Genomic DNA, 25497 nt, shown 5'->3' on the forward strand with positions numbered 1-25497 from the left:
TTCTGTCAGAAATGATTGACCTGAAACGTTAATTCTGGGCTGTATTTTCAGAGCTGTCTAGGGAAGGGTTGAGAGCTGGAGAATGGTGAGGAAAGTGCTGGAGGTGAGAGGTGGAGCTGGTGGGGGGAGGGGAGGGGGGGAAGCTGGTGGCATGGTGATATGTGTGTCGTCTTCCTACCACCATACCATCTTACCAGCTGCTGGGATGGTGGCAGATGGACCACCTGTCCAGAAGTCAATCGAACCATTTAAGTGGCCAATTAAAAGGTCTTTCCCAGCATCTCTATCATTTTACTGGTAGCGGGTAGTTACTCCGCCAGGTGGGGAAACTGTCAGGGAAACTGGGCAACCTCCCAGTGGACTCAGGGTGGGAGGCCCTTATACTTAGGCACTCTGTGGTCCACATAGCAGTAGTTTCCCTGTTGCAGTATCCCACCTGTCCTTATTAAAGTTGTCCCCCCCTACCCCCCCCCCCCCACCCCCCCCCCCCACCCCCCCCACCCTCCAACTTCACCGGGGCCTACCTGACTGACCCCAGAGCCCCCAACCTCACTTACCTGGTTGCAAGTGTGCTGTCCTTCCATGAGTTCCTCTTCTGTGAGTTGCAATTCCAGCAATGGCCACTGCTTCTGGGGTGCAGCTGAGCTGCTAACCCCCTGATTGGCCAGCAGCCCCTGGGGGCAGACATTCTGAGTAGGGATGACTGTCTGGGTGATAGCCAATTAATTGGCTGCTGCCCATAAAATGTGACCCTGAGTCCCGAGATCACTGAAGCAGAGTTGCCCCCACACCTCAAACAGTCTTTGGGCTTGCCTTTGGGACCCCTGCCATGCCAACAAATTTCTAGCTTTTAATTTTCTCCCTCTAAAGATGCTTCCAGACCTGCTGAGCATTTCCAGCATTTTCGGTTTCCGTTTCAGACTTCCAGCATCCACACATTTTTCTTCTGTGCTGTTACTTATCCTGCTCCAGCTGAAGGATAGAGCATTCTACATTATAAACCTCCCCACAGCTCCCAGAATTGATTTTCCCTCCGTGTCTGACATGGTTGTAGTTGAAGTGAAGTAGTTTTGCTTTCTCTTCCAGGTGGGAATGATTCCTTCCATCTGGCACCATTTTGGTGCTCCTGCCAAAATGTTACTTGAACAGTCAAAGCTCATGCCGAGAGCTTGGCTTGTGGCACAGTTTGCATGGAAGTGCAAAATCTGGCCAAACAAAAATAATGTTGCGGTGGCTTAAGAGTGGCATAGTGGAGGCCTTTTTTAAAATGGACAGTTAGAACGTTTTGCTGCATCAGGTTCACCAAAGGAGAGTGGAATCATTTTGATATTTAGGTTCCAGCAGACGGAGGCTATTGATCAAATCAATGCAGCCACCCAGTTCCTTGTGTCTGCCTGAAAGTTACACCAGGAGCAAGGTGGAGCTGAATGTGACACTACTGTTTGCATCTTTTATTGTGGTGTCCACCAGTTATGGCACAGATTTGAGTTGTAAAGTATTGTGTTCTTTTTGGGTGCAAAACCAAGGTGCATATACCGAAACTGCACAGCACACTTCTCTTAACAATGCTAAAACGTTGTGGAGTTTGCACGTTCTCCCTGTATCTGCGTGGGTTTCCTCCTGGTGCTCCGGTTTCCTTCCACAGGCCAAAGATGTGCCGGTTAGGTGGATTGGCCATGCTAAATTGCCCTTAGTGACCAAATATGTGTTGGTTAAGTTACGGAGCTGTGGGTTTGGGGTGGGGGAGTGGGCCTAGGTGGAGTTCTCTCTCACAGTCGGCACAGACTCATAGAAACATACATAGAAAATGGAAGCAAGAGTAGGCCATTCAACCTTTCGAGCCTGTTCCAACATTCATTATGATCATGGCTGATCATCAAGTTCAATACCCTGATCCGCCTTCCCCACATATCCCTTGATCCCTTTAGCCCAATAACTATATCTAATTCCCTCTTGAAATTATACAACGTTTTGACTTCAACTTCTTTCTGCAGTAGTGAAATTCACAGATTCACCACTCTCTGGCTGAAGAAATTTCTCATCCCCTCAGTCATAAAAGGTTTACTCCTTATCCTCAAGCTATGACCCCTAGGTCTGGACTTTCCAACCATCGGGGACATTCTTTCTGAATCTACCCTGTCTAATCCTGTTAGAAAATTTTAAGTTTCTATGAGATCCCCTCTCACTCTTCAAAATCCAATGAATATATTCCTAACCAATGTAATCTTTCCTCATATGACAGTCTTGCCATCCCAGGAATCAGCCTGGTAAACTTTTGCTGCACTTCCTTCAATAACATCCTTCCTCAGATGAGGATAGCAAAACTGCACACAATACTCCAGGTGTGGCCTCACCAATACCCTATAGAATTGCAGTAAAACATCTCTATTCCGATACTTAAATCCTCTCGCTATGAAGGCCAACGTACGATTTGCCGCCTTTACTGCCTGCTGTACCTGTGCGCTTACTTTCAGCGACTAGTGCATGAGGATACAAGGTCTCGCTGAGTATCCACCTCTCTCAATTTACACCCAATCAAATAATAATCTGCCTTCCTATTTTTGCTACCAATTTGGATAATCTCACATTTACCCACATTATCGTGCATCTGCCATGCATGTGCCCTCTCACTCAGATTGTCCAAATCCCGCTGAAGAATCTCACCCTTCTCACAGCTCGCCCTCCCACCCAACTTTGTATCATGTGCAAATTTGGAAATACTACATTTAGTTCTCTCGTCCAAATCATTAATACATAATGTGAACAGTTGGGGTCCTAGCACAGATCCCTGCGGTACCCCGCTAGTCACTGCCTGCCAATTGGAAAAAGATCCATTTATTACAACTTTTTGCTTCCTGTTTGCTAACCAGCTTTCTATCCATCTCAAGACTCTACCCATAATCCCATGGGCTTTAAAGTTACATAGTAATCTGCCAAGTGAGACCTTGTCAAAAATCTTCTGAAAGTCTAAATAAACTACATCCATCGGTTCTTCCTGGTCAACTCTACTTGTTACATCTTCAGAGAATTCTAGTAGGTTTGTAAAGCATGATGTTCCTTTCGTAAATCCATGCTGACTTTGTCTGATTACACCATTGCTTTCCAAATGCTAAGCTAAGAAATCTTTGATAATGGACTCTAGCAACTTCCCTACTACCGACGTTAGGCTCACTGGTCTATAGTTCCCTGTTTCTATCTACCTCCCTTTTTGAATAGCGGGGTTATATTAGCTACCCTCCAATCTGTAGGAACCATTCCAAAGAATTTTGGAAAATGACTACCAATGGATCTACTATATCTAGGGCCACTTCCTTAAGTACTTTGGGATGAAGATTGTCAGGCCCTGGAGATATGCCCGCCTTCAATCCCGTTAATTTCGCCAAAACCATTTCTTTACTAATACTAATTTCCTTCAACTCCTCACGAAAACTTGTGCTTCTCATTTCCTTTGTGAAGACAGAAGCAAAGTACAAATTAGTTTCTTTGTTCCCTGTTATGAATTCCTCCATTTCTGACATTAGTTTTTATCAATCTTTTTCTCTTTACATACCTATAGAAACCTTTACAGTCAGTTTTTATGTTCCCCACTAGTACATTTCAAATTGACACGAGGAGCCCAGATGCCTGAATAGATACCATTTGCAATGGGGTGTGCCGGAGGGGAGCCTGTCACACAATTGCAGGTGACAATTCTGTTGTGTACCCAGAGTTGTGATGTGCAGCTCTTCCCCAAATCATAGGTGATGGAGCTGGCCCAATGTGGGAAACAGATGTGACCTTTTATCTTGGAGCCTGAGAATCAGGCAGTTGGGATCTGGTCTTAGGTATATACCTTGGCATGGGTTTTGGAGCTTTTCCAATTGGGACCTAGTATGAAATTAAGCATTCCTATCTTTTTAAACTGCCCCATCGTTCCCATCTGTCAAATCATTTCTGCTTTTTTGGCTGATGCTGCATCACATCTTTCATTAAGCCAGGGCTGTGAACCAAAGATAATATTTAGCTGCTTGGATGGAATATGATACTTTATGACTCTAATTTGGATTGCTGTATACTCATTGCAGTTGAATATTGGACTCATTTCTCTCCAGCAAATCTCAGTTCTTTAAAACTCTTCTTGGGTAGAACAAGCCTCTGAGAGCACCTAGTACTGGGTGGAAATAGTGAGTAGCGATGAGGGGGAAAGCAAATGGGATTACGGAGGGAATTTAAAAAACAATCATTCATGGGATGTGGGCTTTGCTGGCAAGGCCTGTACTTATTGGCCACCCCTAATTGCCCTTGAGAAGGTGGTGGGGAGCTGCCTTCCTGCACCGCTGGTATAGGTGCACCCATGGTGCTGTTAGGAAGCAAATTCCAGGATATTAACCCAGTGACAGCGAAGGGATGGCCGATATATTTACAAGTCAGGATGGTGAGTGGCTTGGAGGGAAACCTCCAGGTAGTGGTTTTCCCATTTGTCTGCAGCCTTTATCCTTCTAGTAGTGGTTGTGGGTTTGGAAGGTGCTGTCTAAGGAGCCTTGGTGAGTTCCTGCACTGCATCTTGTAGATGGTTCACACTGCTGCTACTGCATCAGTGGTGGAGGGTATGAATGGTTACGGGAAGGGGTGCCAATTAAGCGGCTGCTTTGTCCCGGGTGGTGCTGAGATTTTTGAGTGTTGTTGGAGCTGCACTCATCCAGGCAAGTAGAGAGTGTTCTATCACACTCCTGACTTGTGTTTTGCAGATGGTGGACAGGCTTTGGGGGTGTCAGGAGGTGAGTTACTCGCTGCAGGATTCCTAGCCTCTGACTTGCTCATGTAGCCACAGTATTTATATGGGTCGCCCATTCAGTCTCTGGTCAATGGTAAGCCCAGGATGTTGATAGGGGTGATTCGGCAATGGTAATGCCATTGAATGTCAAGGGATGATGGTTACATTGTCTCTTGTTGGAGATGCCAACATTTAAGAAGCATTTAGATGAACACTTGAAATGCCATAGCATACAAGGCTATGGACCAAATACTGGGAAATGGGATTAGAACAGATTAGGAGCTTGATGGTCGGCACAGACATGATGGACCGAAGGGCCTCTTTTTGTGCTGTAAAACTCTATGGGGGGGATTTTCCGTGGTGTGCTTGTCGGTGGCGGGAGGTAGCCCGCCATTGGTCGGCGGCAGGATCTTCTGGTCCTCCCACGGTCAATGGGATTTCCGATTGACCCACCCCTTGCAGCCGGGAAACCTGTGAAGGTGGTTCGTCATCGTCGGAACCGGAAGATCCTGCTGGCAAGAACGGCCGGAAAATCCTTTCCCGTGACTGGAAGACAAAAGGACACTGCGGATGCTGGATTCTGAAATAAAAACAGCAAGTACTGGGCAAACTCAGCATCTGTGGAGAGAGAAGGGGGCCAACGTTTCGAATCTGGGTGACTAGGGGCTTTTCACAGTAACTTAATTTGAAGCCTACTTGTGACAATAAGCGATTTTCATTTCATTTCCTTTCTCCTTCTCCAGCGCGATACTCATACTAGCAGGGCACAGATTACAACTCTGTGTAAAACTATTTCAAACTTAAATTGAACATCTGAACACTTGTAACATTTCACTGGTTTAGCATGAATTGTTGTTGAGGAGCAAAAGTGGCTTGATTTAAAATATTTCTGGACGCATCAACAGATATTGCCGGGCTACATGGTAGCACAGTAGTTAGCACTGTTGCTTCACAGCTCCAGGGTCCTAAGTTCGATTTCCGTCTTGGGTCACTGTCTGTGCGGAGTCTGCACGTTCTCCCCGTGTCTGCGTGGGTTTCCTCCGGTTGCTCCCGTTTCCTCCCACAGTCTGAAGATGTGCGGGTTAGGTAGGTTGGTCATGCTAAATTGCCCCATAGTGTCCAAATGTTAGGTGGGGTTGCTGGGTTACAGGGATAGGGTGGAGATGTGGGCTTAGGTAGGGTGTTCTTTCAGGGGACGGTGTAGACTCGATGGGCCGAACAGGCTCCTTCTGCACTGTAAATTCTGTATGATTCTTTGTCTTCTCCTTTGCAGCTAACAGCCAATAAAGAACAGCTTCAGCAGTTTGCCGTTGCCCTGACGAGGGCAATAAGATTCTTCCAAAGGCGGTTGGAGTGGCTGACCAGCGGGAGCAAACAGCTCTTTGGTGTAATACAGGAACGGCGCATCGTGATCGTCTTAGACTTTGCCCCGATGTCTCCAAGTCTATTCCGCCTTTCCCTTGATGCTCTTTGCCTGGTTCTCCAGGAGCAGGTGGCCCTGATTGGGAAGGTTAATCTTATCAGGTGAGGAAGATGTCATTGAATCAGCCCATTTTGTTCTTTCCCGAGATTCTGCACTGATGACCTTTTTCAGTCTTTTATGATTGATGGACATATGGAGTATTGTGTTCAGTTTTGGTCTCCGTAACTGAGAAAGGATGTACTGGCGCTGGAGGGTGTGCAGAGGAGATTCACTAGGTTAATCCCAGAGTTGAAGTGGTTGGATTACGAGGAGAGGTTGAGTAGACTGGGACTGTACTCGTTTGAATTTAGAAGGTTGAGGGGGGATCTTATAGAAACATATAAAATTATGAAGGGAATAGATAGGATAGATGCGGACAGGTTGTTTCCACTGGCGGGTGAAAGCAGAACTAGGGACATAGCTTCAAAATAAGGGGAAGTAGGTTTAGGACTGAGTTTAGGAGGAACTTCTTCACCCAAAGGGTTGCGAATCTATGGAATTCTTTGCCCAGTGAAGCAGTTGAGGCTCCTTCATTAAATGTTTTTAAGATAAAGATAGATAGTTTTTTGAAGAATAAAGGGATTAAGGGTTATGGTGTTCGGGCCGGAAAGTGGAGCTGAGCCCACAAAAGATCAGCCATGATCTCATTAAATGGCGGAGCAGGCTCGAGGGGCCAGATGGCCTACTCCTGCTCCTAGTTCTTATGTTCTTATGGCAGATTTTGCAATGACACGAATGACAAGCAATGATCTTGAATCTTGTAATTGAATACACACCATTTTTCCACATAGGAGCTGATTGCTATTCCTCATTAGGAAAACAATATCACTGATAGTGGGATTGGATTTTGCCCAATTTAGCTGTGACTAATTTGAATTTTGTATATTATTACCTGTATATTAAGAAAATGGCAAAATAATTAAATCACTGGGGTTAGGCTGGAATGTTGGGTGCAATTCTATTTTGCGAAGGTGAGGGATGGACTTGGGTGTGAGTGTGGGGGAAGGGGTGTTAAAGCCATGAACAATGGCAGTGTGTGGGGAACAAGTGCCCGCTTGTTGTTTTGCATTTGACAGTGCATTGGGAAACGAGCAGAAACTCCCTTTGAATGTGGAAGGTGAAATATTTAAATATGTTAAATTGCAAGTAACTGACAGTTCAATTCTTCATTCTGGCTTTATCAGTGATGCATGGATTTCCCCAGCAGCGTGGCAGGATGCAGATGAGAACAGAGCAGCAAGTTGTTGGTCGATGAGACTGACATGCAGGAAAGCAATTAAAGGGTGGAATTCACTCATCTGGGACTATGTCCAGTGGTGGGGGCAGGGACGTAGGGTGTTTCCCCCTGTGGAGGCAGGCGGGAAATCACGCCATATCTTCCGACCCTGACCTTATTAATTATACAACCATGTGTTTTGCGCTGTACTCTGTGGCGGGGCTGGCATGATGGCACTATCGTACCTGGGTGCCATAGTGAAAAGACACCCACCGGCGAATAAAGAAGATGGACCTCCTTTAAAAGAAGATACATCTCCAGGGGCACACTGCGGCTGGAAGATGTACCCTCCTCGATGACACTGAATCTGGAAGATCGACATGTAGATGCTCCCCCCACCCACTGTTGCGGTGTTCCGGAGTCCAGGGTCCATGGCAGCTCCAACACTGAATTATGGTGGCAGCCACAGGCATTGCTCAGTTGCGTCCGACTTCAGCACGCCACGTTGACCCAAACGTGTTCTAAGCCAGCGTATGTTACCGCTGCCGTAATGGAAAATTGGGATTGTGGGGGAAGATACCAGTCAGGCCGTCATCTGCATCCCATTAGTTTTAAAAAATATATATATTTTATTCAAATTTTTTCGGTCAAACAAGAACAGTACAGGATTTTCCCCTTTTTACAACTTTAAAACACTATAAATAATAATGACCGGTTTTTTTTAAACAAATAAATAATATATTAACTAAACGGCAACTGCCAACAGCAAAATAATAACTCTCCAAGACAATAAAGTCCCACATGCCAGTATAAATAACTAATATACAAACAACTATAGGAAACCCCTGAGGGCCCGTGTGGGCCCTCCCCTCCCCCCCCCCCTCCCACCCCCCAGGTTGCTGCTGCTACCTCCTCCATTTCCCTTATCGTTCTGCGAGGTAGTCAAGGAACGGTTGCCACCGCCTGGTGAACCCTTGAGTCGAACCTCTTAGTGCGTACTTTATCCGCTCCAATTTTATAAACCCTGCCATGTCGTTTATCCAGGCCTCCACGCCCGGGGGTTTAGCTTCTTTCCACATAAGTAGAATCCTTCGCCGGGCCACTAGGGACGCAAAGGCCAAAACATCGGCCTCTCTTGCCTCCTGCACTCCCGGCTCATCTGCAACCCCAAATATAGCCAACCCCCAGCCTGGTTCGACCCGGACCCCCACCACCTTTGAAATCACTTTTGCCACACCCACCCAGAACCCATGCAATACCGGACATGACCAAAACATGTGGGTGTGGTTCGCCGGGCTTCCCGCGCATCTCCCGCACCTATCCTCCACTCCAAAAAATCTACTCAGCCTTGCTCCCGTCATATGCGCCCGGTGTAGAACCTTGAATTGTATCAGGCTGAGCCTGGCACACGAGGACGAAGAGTTTACCCTACTTAGGGCATATGCCCACAGCCCCTCCTCAATCTCTTCCCCCAGCTCCTCCTCCCATTTTCCCTTCAGCTCCTCCACCATCGTCTCCCCCTCATCTCTCATTTTCCTATATATATCTGACACCCTGCCACCACCCACCCATGCCCCCGAAATCACTCTGTCCTGGATCTCTTGCGCCGGGAGCTGCGGAAATTCCCTCACCTGCTGCCTCACAAATGCCCTCACTTGCATATAGCGAAATGCATTCCCAGGTGGCAACCCATATTTTTCTGTCAGTGCTCCCAGACTCGCGAACGTCCCGTCTAAGAACAAGTCCTTCAATTTCTGCATCCCATTAGTGAGCTGCAAATCAGTTTCATGCCGGCGTCCAGAGCTTTCCTGACCCACCGTGGCGGGCACCAGTGGAAGATCCTACGGGAATTTCATGCCGACGTGAAACTGATTTTTGGACTCCCGTTGAATTCTCCAGCCCTGCCCCCACCCACCATCAAACCTGCCGCACGGCCACAGGAAAACTCCGCCCAGCGAAACAACAGCTTCGGCTATGCCTACAGAAAAAGTTTGTACTCTCAGTACTTGTCTCAGCACCTGCTTCACAAGACAGGAACAATATCTTGGAAATCATTTGACTTGCATTGGGATCTTACTTACCTTGGTCTAAACTGACCTGCTGTCTGTCTTTGCTGCAGAATTATTGAGCAGCTTAGGCAGCCATTACCATATAACAACCTCGGAAGGCGGACCAGCAACACCAAAAGCAGGAGCAGCTGTCTTAATTCTCCATGGCCACATGCCACTCCACAGGACAAGGTGGGGTAATGGTTTGAAGCTCAAAGGAGGTGATACCCTTCAAACAGCACCGACACACAAAGGATCACATTCCTCAATTTAGCTGAGCAACAATGCTTCAGGAGACTCTTGTGGCAGCCCGTGTTGATATCTGCAGCCTTTTGGAACAAGAGTTCCCTCCAAGAGAGCCTTGCAGAGAGCTGCCAGTGGCCATCAATGTCATCAGAGCCCTGATTTTTTTTTACCCTCGTTTCCTTTTAGCCATCAGCTGGGGGAGATCTAAAGGATTTCGCAATCGGCAAGGTATGAAGTCCACCTCCCAATATTTGCCAAGGCCGCCCATCATGTGCACTTTGACACTGATGAGGCCAGTTAGATTTGGAGTTAGACTCCAAGTTGCAGTAGGGGTTGGATTGTCGCAGCTTCTGGGGATCATCGACTGCCCACATGTGGCAATCGATGCACCCTCTGATCATTGCGCGGTGTTCAGCAACTGGAAGGGATTCCACTCCTTCAATGTGTGGATTGCCTGTGACCACTAAGTTTATCATGTATGTCGCCACATTATAGGAAGGATGTGATTGCATTGGAGGGGGTGCAGAGTCGATTCACCAGGATGTTGCCTGGAATGGAGCATTTAAGTTATGAAGGGAGGTTGGATAGGTTTGGGTTGTTTTCGTTGGAGCAGAGAAGACTGAGGGGCGACCTGATTGAGGTGTACAAGATTCTGAGGGGCATGGACAGGGTGGATAGGGAGCAGCTGTTCCCCTTAGTTGAAGGGTCATTTATGAGGGGACACAAGTTCAAGGTGCGGGGCAGGAGGTTGAGGGGGATTTGAGGAAAAACATTTTTTACACAGAGGGTGATGATGGTCTGGAGTGCACTGCCTGGGAGTGTGGTAGAGGCGGATTGCCTCACATCCTTGAAAAGGTTGCCTGGATGAGCACTTGACACGTCTTAACATTCAAGACTATGGGCCAAGTGCTGGCAACGGGGATTAGGAAGGTAAGTCAGGTGTTTTTCATGTGTTGGTGCAGACTCAATGGGCCAAAGGACTTCTTCTGTGCTGTATTATTCTGTGATTCTGTGTGTGAACAATTTCCTGGAAGCTGCCATGGTTCCCAGATCCTGTGCTAGGCAAGTCAACCCCAGGTGTTTGCACCTCCAAACAAACTGAGCAGTTGTCTCCTTGGAGACAAGAGCTAACCTCAGAGGACCTGATTGTTGACAAATGTCAGGATCCCTACCAGCGATGCCGAGGAGAGATGCAATAGGAGCCACATCACCATAAATGCAATCATTGAGCAAGCCATTGACTTTCTGAAAATGAGATTCGGATACCTTGAAAGGTTTGAGGACGCTCTTCAGTATGTCTCAGCAAGGGTCTCCAGAATGGTGGTCTTCCACTGCTTCTTGCATAACAGGGAGGGATGGAGGAGGGAAGGAGCTGCAGATCACTCATCATCTTCCGAGGAGGAGGAGAAGCTGGAGGAAGAGGAGCGTAATGTGGCCAAAGCAACTGTAATGGCATTTCTGGTTGAGAGGAGCATGTGTCAGGCTCACAGAGGCAGGCTACAGATAGCCAACAAGTCTAAAGGTAGATGGAAGTGTAGTTGCTCTGGGTTTCCCACAAAGTATTCCCACAGCCATAAATCACAACCACACAGACTGCACAGCCTCCACTCTGGGTCTGTCACTCAGGTGTTTGCTCGGGCAGTACGGTAGCATAGTTGTTAGCACAGTTGCTTCACAGCTCCAGGGTCCCAGGTTCGATTCCCCGCTGGGTCACTGTCTGTGTGGAGTCAGCACCTTCTCCCCGTGTGTGCGTGGGTTTCCTCCGGGTGTTCCGGTTTCCTCCCACAGTCCAAAGATGTCCAGGTTAGGTGGATTGGACATGTTAAATTGCCCTTAGTGTCTAAAAAGGTTAAGTGGGGCTCACTGGGCTATGGGGATAGGGTAGATACATGGGGTTGAGTAGGGTGCTCTTTGTATGGGCCAGTGCAGACACGATAGCCTCCTTCTGCACTGTAAATTCTATGCGTTCATTACAAAATCAACATATTGCAATGTAGGGGACAAAGTATATTAAAAAACTTTCCTCATTTCCTTTTCACAAACCAAGCAACATTTAGTTGGGTCACAAACAGCTAAGTGAATCTCCTTGTGGATCTAAGAACTCTTCCTCTCCCACTTCCTATTGCTACTTCATGGTAATAGTAACCCTGTGGTTTCAGCAGAGTTAGGCAGGCTGCTCATCGCTCTGACAAATGAGGCCTGTATGGAGGATGTCCTCTGACTATGGAGCCCCCCCAAAAGACTGTCCAATCTGCACCTGTGCAAAGGCGGACTTGGGTTTATTTGAAGGAGGCAACGTTTGGGCCATGTAATCTAGCAACATTTGACCGTAAGTAGTATCAACAGGAAGGAAGTTAAGATACGGAGGCTGTGTGGCCGGACAGCGAAAAAGCAGAGCTACGAACAGGGGTGAAGGGTGAAGGCACAGGTGAAGACACAAAGGGACAGCACGAAAGACAGAAAGAGGAACACACCGAATTCCTGTGAGGAAAAGAAGAAAACCAATTTTGTGAAGAGGTTAGATTTTCTGTTTGGCAGAACCAGGAGCCCTTGGAGACATTATGCGAGCTAGAAATGGTCCAACACCTGGGAAGCGGTGAGAATGGCTTGGAAATGCTAAAGAGCTGGGTGTCTTCCCAGAGTGACCAATTTCTGAATCGGAGTGTTATTGTTTTGTGGGTTAAAAAGGAACTCAAGAAAGATGAATCATCGGGATTGTCATGTCTCAAGGGAGAGAATGTTTGCTGATGATAATTGCACCCGTGTTGTTGGAGACGTCTGACGTATCAAGCATGAATAAAGAATGGCATACTGTAGAACTATGAAAAGTGGAAGCTTGTTGGTAATTTCTTCATCTGGGGGTCATTCAGTAACCTTGGTTATTTGATTTATGGTTCCCCCACGGGGATTGTCACATCTAATTGAATGCCCACACAGACACAGGGAGAACGTGCAGACTCCGCACAGACAGTGACCCAGCAGGGAATTGAACCTGGCGCTGTGAAGCCACAGTGCTACCCACTTGTGCTACCGTGCTGCCCAATAATTCTATTAAAAAATTCTCAAAGAGAAGGTAATTTCAAGAAGGAATTAGATATAGCTCTTGGGGCTAAAGGGATATGGGGGGGAGGGGGGGGGGGGGAGTAGGTGGGATCAGGGTACTGGACTTGATGATCAGCCATGATCATAATGAATGATGGAGCAGGCTTGAAGGGCCAAATGGCCTTCTCCTGCTTCTACTTTCTATGTTGCTATGAATAGTTAAAATTCCATTTTGTATTTACATTATTGAATTTTTGAAGACAATTATTTCTATTATTTGAGAACTGCAGTGTAGACATTAAAATATGTCAGACAGTTGTGTTTTTATTTCCCCGCATTTATGTTTTTAAAAAAATGATGCACCCAGTTCCCATGAAAAGAAAAAATGATCTTCTTGCTATGTCAGTGGCAATCATTCCACATCAAGGAGCATTTCCCGTAAGCTGACAAAATTTGATTTATGCAGCTTCTTTTACACCGTTTAGATACTAGATCAGCTACTGCAGCATCACTTATAAATATGTCAAAATCCTGAAAATAATATTGTGTTAGAGATATGATTCAGCATCACTGTTCATTCCTTTATCTCCGACAAGTCAATCGATAAACGGATACTAAACAAAGTTGGCTGAGGAATAGGAAACAGAGTTAAGGTGAATGGCTGTCTTTCAGACGGAGGGGAAACACACAGTGGAATTTTCACAAGCTGCTGTGATAACACAGCTGCTGCTCTGAGAATTGATGATGTGACTTGGGGGTAGAAGGCACGTTTTCAAAATCTTGCACCTGATCCACAATTTGGAAGTGTAGTAAATGTGGACGAAGATAGCAACAGACTTCAATGGTGTCTTCGACGGGCTGGTGAAATGGATGAACAAATGGCAGCTGAAATTTATTGTAGAACAGTGTGGGTGATATATTTCGGTACGATAGGTTCCTTGGTGTTTAAAAAGCACAAACACAAACTTAAACATCAGTTCACATTTCTGCAAGGGTTAACCACAGTGAGTATAGCCCCCTCTGAGTATCATTTCTGCTGGAGTGTTTGGGGGGGTCTCTGGTTTGGTTTTTGCTTTTGTTTTCAGGATTTTTAAAAATCATTGTATCACGTTTGTTAACAGCTGTAATTATATTTGTTGATGCCTGTTTGTTGTGATTGGTGTGGTAGGAAGAATAAGGAGATAAATGCATGCAAAATGGTCTAATAGAGTGATGGGGACATATTGTGCATTAATCTTTGAAGGTGTCATGAAAGGTTACCAAAGCAATTAATCAAACTTGTGTGATTTTGGGCTTTTTAAATAGAGGCATCGATTGCAAAAACCTTCTCAAAGATAGTTAGGGATGGGCAACAAATGCTAATCTTTATTGTCACAGGTAGGCTTACATTAACACTGCAATGAAGTTACTGTGAAAAGCCCCCAGTCAATGTTGGCCGATCCCGCGATGTACATAGCCTGTGAAAGAATAAAACATGAAATACTACTTTGGCCCCAGCTGGAGACGTGTCTAATGCTGGGCACTGCTGTTTAGGTTTAGGCAGGCCATGGAGGCTTTGAAGAGGGTACAAAAGAGATTCCCTCGAATGGCTCCACTGATGAGGGATTGCAGTTGACATGGATAGACTGGGGAGGCTGATGAATGTGTTTTAAAGCCATGAACGGTTCAGATAGGATAAATAAAGATAAGCCAGTGGTGAAGAGGGCTCGGATTCGAGGGGATTGGCGGAGAACCAGAAGGGACATGAGGAACAACTTATTTTAAAGAAGCAAGTGGTCAGGATTTGAAATGCATTCCCTGATAGGGTGATGAATACAGATTCAACAGTAGTCTTCAAAAGGAAATTGGATAAATAATTGAAGGAAAAAAAATTACAGGGAAAAGAGAAAAATACTGGGGAGTGGGACTAACGTCAAATGAACTAGTTTAGAGCTTGATGGACTCTTTCTTTGCTGCTGTGTTCTATGATTCTCTAAATATTGACGTCAAACACCATCAGTATGAAAACAGCATCAACACAAAGGGCAAGATTTCCAGCCCCCCCCACTGCAGCATGTTTCTCGACAGCGGGAGGCAGTCTGCCATTGGCTGGCGGCAGGATCTTCTGGTCTCGCTGGTGTCAGTGGGGTTTCCCATTGAATCCACCCCTCGCTGCCGCAAAACCTGTGGTGGGGGGTGTGCCGGCGACGGGACCAGAAGCTCCCGCCAGTGTGAATGGCTGGAAAGTTCCAGGCATTGAGTATAGCTCCCTCCTGTGTATCATTAGCGCAAGGGTGTTTACAGTGTATCTCTGGTTTGGTTTTTGATTTGGTTCAAGGATATTTTAATCCTTATTATCATGTCTGTTAGGCATTCATTAAATTTGTTGATGCCTGTTTATTGTGGTTCAGCGTGATGTGTTTTCTCCATTGTGACCTTTTGTTTACTATAGTGGAATAATAAGTCATTTGCGTTCAAGTTACTTTGGTGCATTGAATTGTAAAGCAATGTCCTCTATGTTTACAATGATATTGTGGCTTCTCATGTCTTGGAAACACTCTGAAGTATTTTCCATGCAGTAAATTGCTTTGAAAAACCTTGGGCTGAATTTTCTGGCCCTCTCTACCAGTGGGATCTTCCAGTTCCGCCGAAGGTGACTCCTGACGGTGGGACGGGAGAGACATGCAGTACGTCATAGACATCGACGGGACCGGAAAATCCCACCAGTGACCAATGGCAAACCATTTCCGCTGCCGGAAAACCCGCCACAGGATGGGCTGGAAATTGCTGCCCCTTACTGTTAAGTAGACATAGAGCAAGATCTCACACATAACAAAGAACCTGAATTAAGTTGTTTGAGACAGGGACGTTGACGAGGTGGCTGCTTCTTTGAACAGTGCCATGGGATCTTTTATGTCCAGTTGAATAGGTGGATCAAGCTTCAGTTCCAAATGCAAACCCCGGGAATGTGGTACTCACTCAGCACTGCAATGCAGTGCCAGCCTAGCATATCTGCTAAATGACCCGGGGCTGCATTTTATGGAGGAAATGGTGGACGGCTCATCTCCCGGCAGGAAAGTTGACCGGACGCCGACTCTCTTCGTGCCAGCCATAACGGGAGTGATTCTCCAATATGGAGCCCAAGTGTTTGTGCCGTCGTGAACCGGGCCCGGGTACGACCGATTCTGGCCCCCACAGGTGCTGGAGCGGTTCACGCCGCTCCAGCCTCCTTTTCCGGTGCCAAATGGGTGCTGCGCCAACCCGCGCATGCGCAGTTGGGCCGTGCCAATCTGTGCATGCGCGGGGGACTTCTTTAGCACGTCGGCCCCGACTCAACATGGCGTCGGTGTTCAGGGGCCGGCCACGCCAGAAAGTAGGCCCGGGGTGAGGGGGAGAGGCCGGCCCGCCGACTGGTGGGTCCCGATCGTGGGCCAGACCCCATCGGAGGCCCCCCCGGTGAAGGAGCCCCCTTCTCCCCACAGGCCACCCCCCGACCGTTCGCGCAGAGTTCCCGCCGGCAGCGACCAGGGGTGAACGGCGCCGGTGGGACTCTGTTGGAACCACGCGGCCACTCGGCCCATCCGGGCCGGAGAATCGGCGGCCCCGCCGATTCCAGCGGCCGGTGCCGCGCCAAACGCGACGGCGCAAATGGCGCCGATTCTCCGCAGCTCGGAGAGTCTCGCGCCGGCGTCGGGGCATCGTGGCGCGGTTGCGGCGATTCCCGGGCCCGGCGCGGAGCTCAGATAATCGCCCCCGTTCTACCCCTCCAATAAGGGGCGAAGGTTCCACCCTCGGAAGATGCTGGCCGGTTGGGTCTGGCAATCCTGGCAACATCAGGAGTTCATACTGCTAGGACAGCAACTAGTCCCAGAAAGAAGGTTCAATGGGTCCCGGAGTGGGGTATGTCTGGGGTTTTCGGTGGGAAGGGTTTGGTTAGCTTTGAGGTGGGTGTGTGGGGTGGTGGTTTTTTGGAGAGTAGGTGGGTCGGAAGTAAGGGGGGCTGCCCTCTGATGTGCAAAGTGCATCCCTCAAAGATAGTACCTTCCTTTCATTCCTGCCCTTTTAAAAACTTATTTACAAAAATGGTCTGCCCACTTGTGCCTAACCTTACTATGGTGTGGGCAGAGCAAAATTAGGGTCAACTGGCTTGGTAACCAGCTCAGTAGAAGTTTGATTATTTATTTACATAAGGTGGGCAGGCTGCCGATTTTGGCCCCAGCCCACCTAGGTGGTCAGGGGGTCACCTGCCCTATTTTACTTGCCTCACTGCCCTCCCAACCCACCCGCCCACCAAAAATACACCTGATGGGAACATTTAAAAACCAGACCCTGGAGTGGGCTGAAACCCATAAACTTCTGTTGAGTTGCGAGCATGCTACCAAATGAATTTTTTTTTTGTTTTTAATGTAAATTTAGAGTACCCAATTCATTTTTTCCAATTAAGGGGCAATTTAGTGTGGCCAATCCACTGAGCCTGCACATCTTTGGGTTGTGGGGGCGAAACCCACGCAAACACGGGGAGAATGTGCAAACTCCACACGGGACAGTGACCCAGAGCCGGGATCGAACCTGGAACCTCAGCGCCGTGAGGCAGCAGGGCTAACCCACTGCGTCACCGTGCTGCCCTCCAAGTGAAAGATTTAACTGGATGATATTTATGGTATCTTACATTTATGCTTTCATTTATGAATTCTTACTTGCTTTGCCCGAGTAACTAATATAATAATAATATAATAATAATCGCTTATTGTCACAAGTTGGCTTCAATTAAGTGAAAAGCCCCTAGTCGCCACATTCCGGCGCCTGTTCGGGTACACAGAGGGAGAATTCAGAATGTCCAAATTACCGAACAGCACCTCTTTCGGGACTTGTGGGAGGAAACCGGAGCACCCGGAGGAAACCCACACAGACATGGGGAGAACGTTCAGATGCCGCACAGACAGTGACCCAAGCCAGGAATCGAACCTGACATCCTGGCGCTGTGAAGCAATAGTGCTAACCATTGTGCTACAGTTGTAATTATTTATTTTTTATTTAGAACATACAGTGCAGAAGGAGGCCATTCGGCCCACCGGGTCTGCACCGACCCACTTAAGCCCTCATTTTCACCCTATCCCCGTAACACCAATAACCCCTCCTACCCTTTGTGGACACGAAGGGCAATTTAGCATGGCCAATCCACCTAACCTGCATGTCTTTAGACTGTGGGAGGAAACCGGAGCATCCGGAGGAAACCCGGGTGAATCCGAAACTCGGAGAATCGCCCCCTTTGTCTTTGAGTATATTCAAGGTAGAGTTCTGAAGCAGAAAGTTGTCCTAAATGGGTCTTTTTCTGGTTGGCAGGACGTAACGAGTGATGTGCCCAGGGATCAGTGCTGGGGTCTCCACTTTATACAATTTATATCAATGATTTGGATGAATTGACTGAAGGTATGATCGGTCAATTTGCTGATGACACAAAGATGGGTAGGAAAGTAAGTTGTGAAGAGGACACAAGGAGGCTATGAAGGCATATGGATGGGTTAACTGAGTGGCTGAAGGTCGGGCAAATGGAGTGGGCAAATGTGAAATTCTCCATTTTGGAAGGAAAAATAAAAAACAAGCTTTTTATCTAAATGGTGAGAGATTGCTGAAATCTGTGATTCAGATGGATCTGGCTGTCTCAGTGCAGGAATGACAAAAGGTTATCATACAAGTATTTAAGTAAGTAAGGTGTCAGCTCATTTAAGACAGAGATAAGGAGAATTTATTTCTCCCAGAGGGTCATGAGTCTTTTGAACGCAGCTCACTCCTCTTGAAAGGAAGTTCCGCTCTGGCCTACCCTATTGCCATTACATAGCACTCTGGTTAGCACCATTGCTTCACAGCAGGAGGATCCCAGGTTCGATTCCCAGCTTGGGTCACTGTCTGTGTGGAGTCTGCGCGTTCTCCCCGTGTATGCGTGGGTTTCCTCCGGGTGCTACGGTTTCCTCCCACAAGTCCCGAAAGAAGTGTTTGTTAGATGAATTGGACATGCTGAATTCTCCCTCTGTGTACCTGAACAGGCGCCGTTGTGTGGCGACTAGGGGATTTTCACAGTAACTTCAATGCGGTGTTAATATAAGCCTACTTGTGACACTAACAAAGATTTTTTTAAAACAAGGTTCATGTGAGACGTTCGCCCCTCACTGGGTAGGAAGGAGGGGTCCTATCTTCAAGGGGTACCCCCCGATCGCAAAGGGCAGGCCCCAAACCTTGAACCCTGCCTTTGTTCCTACCCTTTGACGAGAGTATTGAGATAATTGGCCTGCCCATTCTCATTTGACTGCCCACACCTGACATTTTAGGCCAGGGGCAGTGTATTATCAGGGTAAACTGGCTTGGCAACATGCCTGATTGAACCTTGATTATCTATGTAAATATCGTGGAGTGGGTGCATATTTTCGTGCCTGCCCACACCCCGTATTGTGGGGGTGAGATTGGGGGGGGGGTGGGAAGGTGGTGGGTGGGTCTTATTTTTATTTTACATGCCCCTCGTCAAAAACACACCTGATAGGGACACATAAACTCCAGCCCAAAGTATCTTAAGATGATTTGAAAAGGAAACAAAAGAAATGACAGAAAGAAAAAAGAAAATGTAGAAATGGATGAGCAATAGTGCACGTAAAGCAAATGAGGTGAAAGGCTTCAGGATATTTCTTTCAAGTGCAGTCAGCCTATCTTTGAAACTGCTGGTTAGTGCTACAAATACTAAACATATGATGGAGGCGCTTCAACACAACACCATCTGCAGCGAAAGAACATTTGAAGTTGTGAGCCCCGATTTTAATTCTGGGTGGACTATAAGTTTCCATGACGATGCCAACGTGAGGCTTGCACCTCTTGTGCCACATTACCATTTCCAAGATGGACTCTCGCCCTCATCCAGTGGAGCCACTTGGTGGCTGGTGAGTGACAGTGGGGGTTTTTCCCAAGGGAACAGCACCCAGCGTTATGTCGAGTGCTGTGGGCTGGCGGTTCAGAGAGCCCCACAGGGGATTCCCAACGTTTCCCGAGGAAGAAGCCACACAAAAAATTAATTGTGCTTATTTACCCAGGCTTCTTCCGACCACCCTCTTACTGGCTGCCAATCGTTATGTGACCCAAAGTTAAAATGGCGTAAATTCCAAACCACATCATAGGACCCTGATTTTTGCATACTTATGAGGTGTTTTTATGCCTCTGGCAAGCACTTGTGTTGCCTTTCAAAACTCAGGGATAAAATGGTGATGGGTGATGGCACAGCTTGAACATGGAGGGAAGAATGTTGCCCCAATATTAACCTCTCACTTCCCACATGTCTCCCACAGGAAGTTCAAATCCGCTCTATAAACGTTTAATGGTTGTGTTTATATAATGAATGGAGGCCCATAGAAAGAAAATGTTCATGTGCACATGGAATATACTTCAATCGTTGTACGTGACTGGCCTGTTAATTCACTACTTAATTGGTTAACCTATGTTATCTTATTGCGAATGATCCGCAGGGCAGCTGAAAAAATGGTTATATGGCAGGAAAATGCTGTTCCCGTTACTGCACAGACGATCGTCTCTGCAATCAAATGGATACAGAATCTTCAACATGTGCCGGCTACTAGCAAGACAAGTTCAGTGGAGGCTGTGTTAAAAGCAATTAGTGATAATACTGTGAGATTTGGTTCATTTGGATGGGCCATTTATATTCATAATTATATTAGTAAATATTACCAAATGACAATTCACAAAAGAACTTGTCGTGTAAATGGACATTAACTGAAATTTGTCCATTTCAATTAAATAGTTGTTTGGTAGTACAGAACTTTAGTATTGGTTTAAAAAAAAGGACACATGCTGGCGAAGCTTTTCATCTATGCACTCATTAGGGCAATTCGCAAAAATACTAAATGTAAAGGGAACAACAATTTGTACTTCATGAGAAGAGAGTACTGATTGGCTGGCTAGCGGATTCTGACTGCAATGGGTGTTGCTATGGAGCATGCTCCAGTTAACTGATGGCTGACCATTAACTGCCAAGCTTTGTTTAAATTCAAATCAGTCAGGTTCACTCTGATTGGCTACAAACCTGCCTGGTTTGAATTTAAACAAAGCTTGGCAGTTAACGGTCAGTCATCAGTTGACTGGTGCACTCTCCATGGCAACGCCTCTAAAAATCAGAGACCACTTGCTAACCAATTTGTACTCTTTTCTCATGAAATATGAATTCTTCTTCCCGTTACATTTGGTATTCTTGCACATTATCCTGATGAGTACAAGCTGAAAAACTTCGACAACATGTCTTTTTTCTTCAATACTCAACTTCAATTAAGTATTGGAAAAATGTCGATTTTATCACATGTCCGAACTGTAAAAGAACAAAAAAGTGAATGTTTTTGATTCTGGACATTTATTTACTACTACATCATCACTGAACAACATTGAAAAGAACTGTGGTTAACTTTATAATTGTGTTTGGCAAAAATGCATAAACAATGCTATACAACCCAAATTATTGTTTTAGAATCACTACAATGCAGAAGGAAGCCATTCGGCCCATCGAGTCTGCACCGACTCTCCGAAAGAGCATCCTACCTAGGCCCATGTCCTTACCCTATCCCCGTAACCCAATATCCCTACCTAACCTTTTTAGAATCTAAGGGACAATTTAGCATGGCCAATCCATCTAACCTGCACATCTTTGGACTCTGGGAGGAAACTGGAGCACCCAGAGGAAACCCATGCAGACACGGGGAGAATATGTAAACTCCAGATGGACAGTCATGCGAGGTCGGAATTGAACCCGGGTCCCTGGCGTTGTGAGGGGGCAGTGCTAACCACTGAGCCGCCGTGCCATGCTAAGTTTGAGATACCAGTGGCACAGACTTTATGAATTATTGTTCCTGGCACGTGGCTTTGCATATTGGGAGTAATGTATAAATTTACACACAAGGGCAGCAGGCCCCAATTTTAAGAATTTTCTGTCATTTAGTTGCTGACATGTATTCCTATCACGTGATGTGCTGCATGTACATAACTGGGGTAATTTTAACCAGTTAAGTAATTTTGATCAAATAAGGTCAGTACGTAATGAATCAAAATGCATATTGGAACAGTGAAATAACCACTCTTCTTAAGCGATAAATATTTCCTCTCAGTTCATGACAGACTGAATCACAGGTGAATTGTGAGTGGCTTCCCTGTGCTCCTGGGGTAAATGAGCAAGTTTGTTGTTTCCCAGAAGAATCCCACGCACTACTTCTACTGTTCTTTCTACAGATTGAGGCGGTTTACTTTTTCACTGCTGGTGATGGCCCGGAGGCAATGAGGGAGCTTTTGCGTTGGAAGTTGGCAAAGAGCCCATGCCCAGTCCACACAGTATCGTTCAATGCGAAGGAGGAAGCAACAGTCCGATTTCTGAAAGAATTGGCTCATTTTACTGAAGGAAGGTACAGTGTAAATGGCATGTGAGACAATGGCTTATTCCCAATTGACAACACGTTTTATCTTCACTGTAACATTAATGGAGGCCTCATTTCTGATTTTTCTTTACATGTTGCATGTTAGACATGCTCATTTGTGTGTGACATAACATTGAACACTTAATCGAATAATATGCAGCTCCAGAATTCATTGAATCCCGACAGTGCAGAAGGAGGCCATTCGGCCCAACGAGTCTGCACCGGCCCTTGGAAAGAGGACCCTACTCAAGCCCACGCCTCCACCCTATCCCCACAACCCAGTAACCCCACCTAACCTTTTGGACACTAAGGGGCAATTTATCATGGCCAATCCACCTACCTTGCACATCTTTGGACTGTGGGAGGAAACCGGAGCACCCGGAGGAAACCCACGCAGACACTGGAGAAGTTAAGACTCCACACAGTCACCCAAGGCCGGAATTGACCCCTGGTCCCTGGAGCTGTGAGGTGGCAGTGCTAACCACTGTGCCACCGCGCCGCCAGTTTTAGATGCGTTCAGTGTCCTAGAATAAATAATATCTCCTCAGTGACAGTGGATTGATTTTCTCTCATTCCGAGACCATCTTAATCCACTTTTGCCCAGAGGAGTCCAGAATAACAGCCTAAACAGTAGAAAGAACACCCAGATCCTTTCTTGCTCCATCCTATTTTTCCTTGATTGGTGCCTTTAACCTTTGGCAATGTTCGACATTCGCATTTATGAGCATTTCCACAACCGTCATTAGTGTAGCCCTGTAAATTGTAGTTGGGTGGGGGGGGGCAGCGGAGTGGGGAGTGAACCAACTGGGTTCTCCAAGATTACCTTCCATACAATCACCTGAATCACAACCGGCCATGTTCACACGAATAAAGCAGGCGTGTCCAAGAATCAGGAATGCTCAGGTTTGAACTTTGGCTTTCTGTGTTTTAAGCAAGAGGTTTTGGTGAAGGGCCAAAGCCCATAATACATTATTACAACACCAGACAGTTAACCCCTCAGCCAATTGTGTTGCCTACTGTCACAAAATAACTATCATTTAACTAGTGCCATGAAATTAAATAAAATTGTTGGTACATTTTTAGATTGAATCCAATTTGAAGTACAGCATAAGTAACAAATCACATTTTCACTTAACCTGAATGATAATGCTATAATATTATCTATTTAAGGTTTGGTGTTTGAGTAATTATCTTGATGTGCAGTCTACTGATTTTGCTTAAGGCCTAGAGTTTAGGAGCTATTAATTTGTACACAATCCCATCGTATGATTATTTTAAAATGTGAAATGATACTTGCTATGGAGTGTTATGGTGGGCAAAATCTTCCCAAAGTACCCGAGAGAGCGCGTTTAGCCACGTGTTTCCTGGCATTCGCAGTGCCACGAAACACATGGTTATTCAACGCGACTCATGTTGAATAAGAGGCCTGAATGGGGAACGCGCGGCCGAGGCTGCACATAGCTCTGCTTTTTACAATGAGGCGCTCTGCTCGATGGATCTCCCCCTTGTAGTGAGAGATCAGGACGCCATTTTTAAACGGCGTCCCAATCTCCGAGGCCCCCAAAAGAATCCCGGACCGCACCCCCCCCCCCCAGTCCGAACGCAATGCTCAGATCCTCTCGCTATGAAGGCCAGCATACCATTTGCCTTCTTTACTGTCTGCTGTACCTGTGCGCTTACTTTCAGCGACTGATGCAAGACCACACCAAAGTCTCGCTGAGTATCTACCTCTCTCAATTTACACCCATTCAAATAATAATCTGCCTTCCTATTTTTGCTTCTGAAGCAGATAACCTCACATTTATCTACATTATACTGCATCTGCCATGCATGTTCCCACTCACTCAGCCTGTCCAAATCCCATTGAAGCATCTCTGCATCCTCCTCACAGCTCACCCTCCCACCCAACTTTGTATCATCTGCAAATTTGGAGATAATACATTTACTTCTCTCGTCCAACTCATTAATATATAATGTGAACAGCTGTTTAAGCACAGGGCTAAATCGCTGGCTTTGAAAGAAGACCAAGGCATGCCAGCAGCACGGTTCAATTCCCGTACCAGCCTCCCCGAACAGGCGCCGGAATGTGGTGACTAGGGGCTTTTCACAGTAACTTCATTTGAAGCCTACTTGTGACAATAAGTGATTTCCATTTCCAACAGTTGGGGTCCTGGCACAGATCCCTGCAATACCCCACTAATCACTGCCTCCCAATCTGAAAAGGACCCATTTATTCCAAGTTTTTGCTTCCTGTCCGCTAACCAGCTTTCTATCCATCTCAAGACACTACCTGCAATCCCGTGCGCTTTAACTTTACATATTAATCTGCTATGTGAGAATTTGTTGAAAGCCTTCTGAAAGTCTAAATAAACCAGATCATCGGTTTTCCCTGGTAAACACTTCAAAACATTCTAGTAGATTTGTCAAGCATGATTTTCCTTTTGTAAATTCATGCTGACTTTGTCTGCTTTCCAAACTCTGTGCTATGAGATTCTTCATTATGGACTTCAGGAACTTTCCTACGACTGTCGTTATGCTCACTGGTCTATACTTCCCTGTTTTCTCTCTACCTCGAATGTGGAACTTAGCAACACCACAGAAACCGGGGGGGCATTTCATTTGTGGATTTAGTTGCACTCATTCAGGATCACCACAACCCTAATCCTTCAGTGATTGTTCAATGTTTTAAATTCCATAGTTATTTACGTAAGGCAGGACAGTTGGTAGCTAACTTTGTTGTTGAATTACAGCACCTCTTTGAACATTGTGTGTTCATAGAATTTACAGTGCAGAAGGAGGCCATTCAGCCCATCGAGTCTGCACCGGCCCTTGGAAAGAGCATCCTACTCAAGCCCATGCTTCCACCCAATCCCCGTAACCCCACTTACCCTTTTTGGGCAATTTAGCATGGCCAATTCACCTAACCCGCACATCTTTGGACTGTGGGAGGAAACCGGAGCACCTGGAGGAAACCCACACAGACACAGGGAGAACGTGCAGACTCCGCACAGCCAGTCACCCAAGCCGGGAATCGAACCTGGGACGCAGGAGCGGTGAAGCAACTGTGCTAACCACTGTGCTACTGTGCTGCTCTGTTTGGGGCAGTGTTATAGGATATGCTCCAGGACAGAGTAGCCTGTGGCATTAATGAAGACAGCATACAGCATTGCTTGTTGGGAGAAGCCACACTGGCTTTCAAGAAGGCTCAAAAACTCTCTCAGGGAATAGAAATGGCTGCCAACAATGCAAAAGATATTCAAAAGGCCAATCATGGGTCACAGGTCGGTGCAGTATAGCAA

The 25497-nt window shown here is 46.5% G+C and overlaps 1 protein-coding gene across 1 annotated transcript in view; it reads left to right on the forward strand.

Annotated features, from left to right (window-relative positions):
• LOC140392034 (von Willebrand factor A domain-containing protein 3B-like) overlaps window positions 1-25497 on the forward strand; it is a 233774-nt gene that overhangs the window by 25639 nt on the left and 182638 nt on the right. The window contains exons 4-6 of the mRNA XM_072477209.1: window positions 6027-6277; window positions 20252-20411; window positions 22017-22186. Coding sequence (XP_072333310.1) covers window positions 6027-6277; window positions 20252-20411; window positions 22017-22186 — 581 coding nt within the window. The remainder of the gene's footprint in view (window positions 1-6026; window positions 6278-20251; window positions 20412-22016; window positions 22187-25497) is intronic.

Source organism: Scyliorhinus torazame, chromosome 15 (assembly GCF_047496885.1).
Source record: "Scyliorhinus torazame isolate Kashiwa2021f chromosome 15, sScyTor2.1, whole genome shotgun sequence".
NCBI classification, from domain to species: Eukaryota; Metazoa; Chordata; class Chondrichthyes; order Carcharhiniformes; family Scyliorhinidae; genus Scyliorhinus; species Scyliorhinus torazame.